Source organism: Penaeus vannamei, chromosome 27, assembly GCF_042767895.1.
Source record: "Penaeus vannamei isolate JL-2024 chromosome 27, ASM4276789v1, whole genome shotgun sequence".
Lineage (NCBI taxonomy): Eukaryota > Metazoa > Arthropoda > Malacostraca > Decapoda > Penaeidae > Penaeus > Penaeus vannamei.
The window spans coordinates 8,112,011-8,122,327 of record NC_091575.1 but is presented as its reverse complement, the minus strand read 5'-3'; the positions used below and the strand labels follow the sequence as shown (position 1 = coordinate 8,122,327).

The 10,317-nt window shown below is 37.7% G+C and overlaps 1 protein-coding gene across 10 annotated transcripts in view; it reads left to right on the top strand.

Moving 5' to 3' along the window:
• The window catches only part of LOC113821427 (ubiquitin-conjugating enzyme E2 E1), a 41,244-nt gene that overhangs the window by 10,731 nt on the left and 20,196 nt on the right, over positions 1 to 10,317 (top strand). For all 10 annotated transcript variants that reach the window (XM_070140779.1, XM_070140777.1, XM_070140780.1 and 7 more), the window contains 2 exons: positions 8,223 to 8,406; positions 9,637 to 9,784. In XM_070140779.1, the coding sequence (XP_069996880.1) occupies positions 8,223 to 8,406; positions 9,637 to 9,784 (332 nt within the window). The remainder of the gene's footprint in view (positions 1 to 8,222; positions 8,407 to 9,636; positions 9,785 to 10,317) is intronic.

Here is a 10,317-nt window from a genome sequence, read left to right as displayed (position 1 = left end):
GAGGTCAGGCCACACAACCCCAAAATGTCAAAGGCACTAAGCACCAGTGCTAAGAGGTCAGTTTTGGAAGATGCTTGAAGTCTTACCCTTGTATTTTCGTTATTTTTATGCAGTACTTAATTTCAATATCTGATGGTTACTTGTATATATAAAAGTGCATAGGTGATAAAGCATTACCATATTTATTCCCCAAAGGAAGCCCCAGTGAGTCTCATAGAAAATGTGAAAATTTAGAATTATTCTTACTGACATTTTAAGTCTGATGGTGACGTTTTGGGGCCACATGTTGGAATTGCCCAGGTACTGGCATATAGTCCTCACTTCCAATTCCCTCTAATAGGTACTTTTCACATTACTTTTGCCTTTTTCAGTGTTTTTTTTCTATGTCTCTGCCATTCAGTATTAGATTTGTTTTCTACAATGGTACACATTATATATACACATTGCCTTTTTATCAAATCTTCCTGGGATTTTCCCCCCAGTTGCCAAGGAGCACACATTGATAGTAGTACATGTAAGGAGTGCAGCTAAATCCAGTGAAATGACTCCCATTCTATTTGCATATGATGAGGCATCCTAAAGCAACTAAATGTATAATTTTACATACCTTATCCGCTGGAGCTATCTGAACAGAGAATGTTAGGGATTAACATCAAAGACCACCAGCAAAAGAAATAAAATACCACCTGTGGACAATTTAAAAATATCTTAGAGTGGTACAGCCATACCAAGGTTTTCAGGTGATTTTGATTATTGAGATATCAGTATTAGGGTGAAATTGGCTGAAATTTTTTGGTATTTTTCCTCAAAATTTTAAGATTTGGGAGGGTTATGGACCACCATTATGGGAAAGAGAAAAAGACAGATAGGAAAGTATTTATCCTATTACACCTTCCACTGGTTAGACATAAAGGAATTCACTTCAGTCTAACATTAAAAGGAGAAAAAACATTTTAAGAACATTTTTTAGTAAATGTCACCATCAGATAAAATAAGGTTTGACTGACAATATTTGAGATGCTGGACCAATATGGAATGAAGTAGTGATTGTACTGGTTTTCCATTATTTGTTAACCCTTGGTGTCTCACTAGTTAACCCACTACCGCCGGTATATTTTGAAACCGAGAATAAGTATCCGGGCGGCTATAAGCCGGCAGAGGCCGGCTGAGTCAGAGCACGATCCCCGATACGGTGTCACACAGGCAGGACACCCATTGTAAATGGGTTAAATGGCTAGAAAATGGACAGTAGCAGGGTGCCTCATATGTGAGACACTTGTGTTCTTGGATAACGCCTTGATTGGGTAAGCTTAACACCCACTATCCAGATAATGATATGGTCCTGTCATGGAAAAATCTGGATCAAGGCCGGATTAATGTGAACATGCTGTCATCGGGCAAAATGACTACTGGTAGGGTGACACTAACTTGTTGGCATGAACAAAGGCCAGGGTGACGGAAAAGACTTGCCAAGAGTGCACAAACCTCTTGGAGTGTGATTTGACTCATTTGGCACTTAGAAGGGGTTTAGCATTATTCCCATCAATAAATGTAGGATGTAACATGCATAAGCTGTGACTGGAAGAGTGCCGGCTCCTGGCCGCTGTGACCAGTGGCGCAGGTTGTATTGCAGAAATTTGATAATTACCAAAAAATTAGATATATGACACATGACACGTTTTTTTTCTTTTACGAAGTTATTTACCACATAGATAAATGATATGGAATCTGTACAAGAAAAAGAATCTATTGCCATCTGGATAAAGCAAATCAAAAGACAATTATGGACTTCGAAAAATGGCTAAAAGGGGCTAAAAAGGGGTTTTACAAAAAAATACTTTGCAAGGGGAAGGCACAGAGTTTTCTCACTGCTCATGAGTGTTTGCACACACCTGGCCCATGCACTGCAAGCCTGGGATGTTGGCTACTTACGAAACCCACTGCCCGTATTTTTGGCACTGTGATTTCTGTGATGGCCGGGATGATGTAAATGACTTTCCATGAACTTAAAAGTTTTTAGAGGGTGAATAGACTTGTTGGGCATTTAGGAAGGGGCTTGAAAAATGATTGTAGATTGTTCAATCTGTGAGCTGTGACTAGGAAATTTTCAGCTCCAGGGAGGACACTGTTTCTATGCAACACAAGTTGTATTACAGAATAATGATTGTTATAAAAGAATAAAAAAGTACGAGTAACAAAATGTTACTTATTGTTGTAATTATTATTGCACTTGGTTATAGACTACCTGGAGAGATGAGATAAAATCTGTGCAAGGAAAATAATCTATTACCATTTGAATAAAGCAAATCAAATGACAAATTTAGACACTAGAAAGTGGCAAAAAAATTGAAATGCATATGTAGAAAATGAAAACATGACTGTTTGTGTGTGCCTGGCCTACTAGCTGCACACCTACAGAGTGACTCCTTATATATGCCTAATGGCCATATTTTGGGCCACATGCAGGGATCCAAGGGGGTAGCAGAGACCTCTTGGTTGAAATTGATCTGATCATTAAATTTGCTAAATAGTTATGATGATGTTATTACAATAAATGATCTCATCAGTGGTTTAAAGTGGTCAAAGTAGTAGAGGTAAATACTGGATGACAATTTAGGATGCAGAGTTGTAAAGCAAATTTTAAAATTGATAAAAAACACTCAAAATGAAGAAAATGGCAAAAGTAGTTGCATAGTCATACAATAATTTTGACCTACAAAATGCTAGGTTAGGAAGATTTTCCCATAGATAGTAAAATGTGGAAGGCCACCTTTGTTTGCATAGTTATCAGTCATTGGAGAAAATATTAGTGGGAAAAATTTCCTCAAAATTGATATTAGTTTTTATTCTTTTTATGATGTACCCAACAGATATAAGTTAGCATTTTTTCCATTATATCTACTCTTCGATGTTACCTTGTGCCTTTCTTATGGAACAAAATCTGGGCATTAGGTTCACTTGAGTTGTCGACTCTTGAGTGTCTAGTCTTTAGGCCCAGCCTATACAACACTTGTCAACTCCTTGCCTCCTTTTTGCAATGCTGTTTGCTCTTTCTGCAGATGAGTTTTTGCTTTTTTAAATTTTCCAATGGCTATATATTCATCAAGATGGTAATAATCAATTTTTGTTTAGCAGACTTCATGTTATACCTCAAGGTGGTATACAACTCTAAGCAATAACAGTAATAATAATAACAGTAATAGTAAGTAACTTCGTATTATTTGTTTATTTTTTATTATTATTATTATTTTTTTACATTATTTAGTTTCTTGTACCCCACCCTTTGCTCCCATGCATGGGAGGCCAGAATAGGTTTCTGTTCGATGAAATAGTGTCTTCTCTGGAGCTGATGTTCTCCCAGGCATGGCTAACCGTGGGCATTTAAGAAGGGGCTCTTGCATTATTTCCATCAGTAAGAGTGTGGAGTCTGCCATCTGTAACCCATAACTGGAAGAGCACTGGTTCCAGGAAGGACACTTATTTTCATGCATAAGATCCTCTTCATACCAACTGTGATGGATAGTGAAGGATGTATTATAGAAAATACTATGAAAATAAAAATAAAATAAGAAATTACAAAATGTTACTTATTGTTATTGCTACTGCAGAATGTTATAGACTGCCTAGGAAGATATGATATGGAGTCTGTGCAAATAAACATTCAGTTACTATCTTGATACAGCTTTTCAAATGACAGATAGAGAAAAATAAAGCTAATGCAGAAAAAGAGCATTGTGATAGGGGGGCTGGACACAAATATTTTTCCACGTCTCTGGGCTGTAAGCCATACGTCCGGGAGAGTCCCCAATCAAGTACGCCAAATGCCTGGATTTTTTACCTTGTGTGGGCAGTGAGGCATGTGCATCCAGTGGGTTATTTCCCTACGGATAAAAACTTTTCATTATTATTATTTTGAAGCTTTGATTGTTTCATAAAGGTATGACTATTGTTTTATAGATTATTGGGCTTGTTTGTAGATGTGCCTTGTCCTGTTAACCCCTTAGTAATAGGCACTATAACCTATAACCGTCTCAACTTAATGACGTATGACATGTACATAATAATTTGCTCTAGTGAATGAGTGGGTGGGCCTGCTATATACAGCACTTGGCCAGCCAGAAAGGCTATACTGTTGCATAATTGTGACGGCATAGAAAATTCTAGCCCCGTCATTATAGGCTTCATGCTCTGAACTTGTTATTATTGGATAATAAAGCAAGGTATGTATTCAGCAATATTTGTAAATCTTGTTTACATGATAAAGCATGGTTTAATGAATGATGTCACTAGTCCTATAGGGACAATCATGCTGCCTGCAGATTAAGGGGAAGAGTCGTCAGTATGGTTCTCAAATTACGATTTTTTCAAACTTTGTGTGTGAATACATGACCATGTGACACACCTAGGGTGCCGGTTGCCAGATGCATAACACGCTCCTTTCCGCGGTTTAAAGGTCTGGGGTATTTAAATGCCCTTGTGCTGCCACACCCCGTTTTGCTTCATGCTTTGTTTTTCTTGTATTTTCACGTTTTTTTCAGCTGTTTATGCTAATTTCTTTGGTATGATACTGCTGTACAATAGTTTAGGCTGCGTTCAGCAGACAGGCAGCAGCAGCAAGGACGGGAGAACAGTGCGATTGATAAAGTTTTCTGGAGTACACATGTTTTGTTTTCAATTTGTTGAAAACCTAACAGTATGTCATTTATATATCAGAAATGCATAATATGTGATATATTATGTACTATGATATGTAAATGACAGAGGGACCAGGAGCCTTGACATCTGAAAGTATACTTTTCAGAGAACACTCCCACCTAACCTAACCTAACCTTGACATAAAGATGACCTAAAATTACCTGAACAAGGCCTGACCCTCTACCACAGGACTAAGCAGATATTCACATTTGGTAATCATTGGTATGACCTTTATGATGTAATGACGATGAATGTCAAAAACTGCTATTTTCTCAAAATCATATTTTCACACATGATAGTAAGGTTAACTTTGTATGTAATTATGCGATTTTAATAATTCTTGTTGTAAAATGATCGTCCAGTTTGTATCTACCAACTTTTTAATTTTTTTTTTATTATTATTTTTTTTGCGCAAAAATTTACGCAGCTGTTTAAATAAAATTCCTTGTATACAAGCATCACATACCCATGCACTTTGTGTAAAAAAAATTGACCTAGCTAAAAAACTAAAGTAAGCAGGATCGGATAACGAATTTCTTGATCGTACCGACGACTCTTCCCTTTAACCCCTAGCAGACAGGCGGCATGTACGTACATGCCAAGGCTGTTGTGGACTGAAAGACAGGTGGCATCGTGTCATACCCATTCCCGCGCCACTAGCTCGTCGGATGGAGTTTGTTTTTCTCCGATAGTAGCGGCTTCATTTATATGGTAAAGATTTTAGGCAGTGGCACCTATAATGAAGGTAAACCTTCAAAATTTTAATATTTTTATAAATTATAGCAAAATAAAAGCTTTTAGGTGATAAGTGTCGCTCGCAAACTACTGATTGAGCCGGGCGCAAACAGGGGAAACTACTGATGCGCACCAACAACCCTGTCCATACGTCCACTTGCCAAACATTTTTACCCATCAGCATTGGGTTAAGGTCTGCTAACTGCACTCATCCTTGTTTGGAGCATTATATTGCTGTGTGAAATATAGCAACTAATATTTATAAGGAGGTTAACTCTGAATATGATGCTCATTTGAAAGAAGTTTTCTCACAAGTATCACTGCATCATAATATTGGCCAACACTTGAATCATCTCTGTTTAGTGTTGAGTCTTCCATTCCTCCTTTAACCCCCTGGATCCAGATGACGTTGCGATCACATTAGGTTGATCACTTTGATCACGTTAGTCACCCGTGTAACTTGGGCAGTTACATGGGTGACGTGATCAGAGCGTCAAGAACAAGGGCCTGGATGACAGAAAAGACAAGTGCACATACCTCTTGGGTGTGATTTGACTTATTTGGCATTTAGAAGTTGGCTTTAGCATTATTCCCATCGATAAATGAATGTGGAATATGATGTGCATAAGCAGTGACTGGAAGACCACCGGCTCCAGGGAGGACACCATTTCCATGCTGCGCGCTGTATTCCAGGAATATATATTTTTTTCTTGCACTGAGCTATTTACTACACAGAGAGATATGGAGTCTGTACAAGGAAAATAGATACTTACCATCTGGATAAAGCAAATCGAAAGACAGATATGGACATTGGAAAATGGTGATAAAGCTAAAAAAAAAATTCTTAAAATAACTTCTCAGAGGGGAAGCACAGAGTCTTATCACCGCTCATGGGTGTTCGTGCATGCCTGGCGTATGCGCCACACACCCAGGATGCTGGCCACTTACGTAAATATTGCAACTGGATCCAGTGGGTTAATGAAGCCTGTTACATATTGTCTTAATTTGTTAGCAGAATGCTTTAATTCAAAGCAAACATTTGCTTTCAGGTTCTCTGAAATCAAGTATCTGTTATTGGAATTAGATGAATATGGTTTAAATCCTTTGATTTTAAAGAGACAAAATTATGAATTAGCTTCTAAATTAGTCAAAATCTTCCACCTTTTAGTTTATCAAGGATCATTTTTAGAGTGGTGGTGCCCTATTCCCAAGGACTCACTACAGTCTTTACCTACTGACTATAGCCTATTTGAATTACACCAATTTTATCTAAGGGGTTTGAATGTCTGCTGGTCAAATGTCTTTATGTATATTTGAGACCGTTTCTTCCAGAGACTCAGGCTGCAGTAATGCATTGTGTATGTTGGTGCTTGAAATGTAGTCTTGTTTAGATAAATATCATGAGTCAATGATTTTAGTGTAGCTTTTGACACTTGTTAATCAGAAGGGTTTCATTTTCAAGTTGCAGTATGTTGCTAGTAAAGTTTTAAAATACTGCTGGTAAAGTTTCAAGTATTTTAACTGAATTTTTAGTAGACAGCCTTTTCTCTTCACTAACAAACAATATGTGGCCCAGCATTACTAATAAAATGTTGACATATTCTGATGATACCTCTCTCTATGCTGCTATTTCTTTTCTGGCAACCAGGCAAATAGTTGCATGTAGAGCTGATGATAATTCAATTGTGGTGCTCTCGGTGGAGCATGAAAATAAACCCTACCAAGTGCAAGGATATGATTTAGTTGGTCTAGAATGCAGTTGCCTCAGCATCCAAATCTGCTGATTAGTGAAGTGTTCATCACTTTTGTGGATCATCTGAAGCTCATAGGTGTATCCCTTGATTCAGGGCTTACATTAGAATTGCAACTTGGAAATATGGCCTGGGCAGTTTCATCTAAGTTAGGCATCATTCGCAAGTGCATAGATTTTAGATTCTTTTCTTTAATTCTGCCTCATTTTTTTTGTATTATTCTGTGTGGTTATCTGCTGTAGAGTCGCATTTAAGACTGCCAGATTGTTCTGTAATTTCCATTAAATTTCTCCTGTCTGCCTTAGATTTGGGTATTGGGCATTGTAGGGATATTGGGGTACTTTGTTTTATACAAGACTGTAACAGATAATTCACATCCCCTTTAAGTTTTCACCTGATTTTTATCAACCTGCAAGAGTTACTAGAAGTTCTACAACCCTCAATTCAATGACTTTTGAGGCAAGTTGATTGTCTACATCACGGTTTTCTAAATACTTTTTTACCGCTATTTGTAAGCTTTAGAATAGAAGACTGTGACTTCTCTGAATCGTGAGAAGTTTAAAAGATCAGCTAATGTCTTTACTATGGTAAATAACTGATGATTTTTTATCTTCTCTTTCTTTTTTAGCTGTATTTTGACCTGCACTAACACATAGGAGGTATAATTCACAATTTTTTTCAGTGTGGTTGTTTATATGGCTTTCCATGATTAGAGCAACAACAACAACAAAAACAACAAAACGCTTTCAAAAATGGGAAATCATGGGGCCAGGCAATAGGCTAATGTAGCCAAAAACTCCTATAATGTTGATTATAATGTTCAGAGCACACATGTATAGGCTTAGATGTACATGGATATCCAAATATATGTCTACATGATGTGCATGTAGTTATATCTTTGTTTTCAGATAATTTTTATTTGATCAAATTTTGAATTAAAGGGTTTTCAGGCTGTTAGTAATGCTGTATAATTTTGACACTCAAGAGTCATGCTGTTTTTGATATTACTTTGAAAGTCTAATACAATCCTCTTACTTTCAGGATACAAAAGGAACTCGCAGAAATTACACTGGACCCCCCACCCAACTGCAGTGCTGGGCCCAAGGGAGACAATCTGTACGAATGGGTGTCAACTATCCTGGGTCCGCCTGGGTCCGTTTACGAGGGTGGGGTCTTCTTTCTAGATATCCATTTCTCAGCAGAATACCCATTCAAACCACCTAAGGTATACAGCTCAGTGTGTTTAGTGTTTATATGGTTAATTGTTACTATTTAGGAGGATAATCTCTGTAAATGGCAAAGCATTTTAATTATGAAATATTTTGATTGCTTATGTGGAAGGATCGTCTTGCTGGTATATTGATTTTAAATTGAGACGGGATAAAAATTACTTCCTTTTTTATATGAGAATCTTTAAATGAATGTTCAGTTTCATTGTATGACAGCAATCCTCCCCCCCCCTATTCATTCTTTCTTTCACCCTTGTCTCTATTTTGACTTTCACTTTTTTCTAATGAATATTTCCTACTTACTGCATACTCTGTCTTTTTGCTCCACATATTTGCATTTACTTAACTCCTATGATACAGCTGACATTACGGTCCCGTCGTGGAAAAATCTGGGGCGAGGTCTGGGTGATGTAAATATGCCATCATAGGCCAGGTGATGCGAACCTGCCATCATGAATGAAGGTCAAGGTGATGGAAAAGACTCGCCACGAGTATACAAACCTCTTGGAGTGTAATGAGACTCATTTTGCGCTTAGAAAGGGGCTTTTGCATTATTCTCTTTGATAAACGAATGTGGAATGTAAGCCGTGACTGGAAGAACGCTGGCTCCAGGGAGGATGCCATTTCCATGTTCTATATTGTATTCCTGGCAGCTGTGACTGATGGTACAGGTTGTATGACAGAAAATTTAAAATTATAAAAAGATGTATGACAAATAACCAAATATTACCATTTTTTTTCTTAGTGAATTATTTACTATATAGAGGAATGATACGGAGTCAGTGCAAGGAAAATAATCTATTACTGTATGCATAAAGCAAGTCAAAGGCAAATATGGGGATTGGAAAATGGCAAAAAAGCTAAAAAAAATTACACAAACTTTTTTTGTAAAGGGGAGGCATAGTCTTGTCACTCCTCACGAGTGTTTGTGCATGCCTGGCCTATGCGCTACAAACTAGAGTTATTGGTAACTTATGTTGCCTATATTTTCGGCATTGTGATTTTGTGATGCAATCAGATCCAACATCTTAAAAAGACGGTTTACCTTATTTTGTATGTACACTTTTTCCTTCTAGTTTTCCTTCCCTCTTTTTTTTCCTTCTAGTTTTCCTTCCCTCTTTCCTAACTTTGTGGACTTCAGTTTCACTTAACCAAGGCATTTTTCCTCCTTTGCTTCTGTTTCTATGTGCCCTACGTTATATCATATAGGAAAATTTTTCCAACAGGTCACGTTCCGCACACGAATTTATCACTGCAACATAAACTCCCAAGGAGTGATATGTTTAGATATTCTTAAGGATAACTGGTCTCCAGCCCTCACTATCTCCAAGGTTCTGCTGTCCATCTGCTCTCTTCTTACAGATTGCAATCCAGGTGAGGAGTGTTTTTCATACTGTATTGTTTTATTTCATGTTATTATTTTCTGTTTTTTGGGTCCACAAGGGCTTAGTAACCAATGAGTCAGTTACTAGTCCTACCTCTCTTCCATGTTTACCCTTTCCTTTTTTTAAAGATTTATTTTTATTGCTATTAGTATTGTTAATGATGTGATAAGCATAATGTCAATAATAATGATTACAACATCGATATCAGTAGAGGTACAGAGAGAGAGAGAGAGAGAAAGGTACAGAGAGGTACAGAGAGAGAAAGGTACAGAGAGGTACAGAGAGAGAGAGAGAGAGGTACAGAGAGAGAGAGAGAGAGGTACAGAGAGAGAGAGAGAGAGGTACAGAGAGAGAGAGAGAGAGAGGTACAGAGAGAGAGAGAGGTAACAGAGAGAGAGAGAGAGGCAGAGAGAGAGAGAGAGAGAGGTACAGAGAGAGAGAGAGAGAGGTACAGAGAGAGAGAGAGAGAGGTACAGAGAGAGAGAGAGAGAGAGAGGTACAAGAGAGAGAGAGAGTTACAAG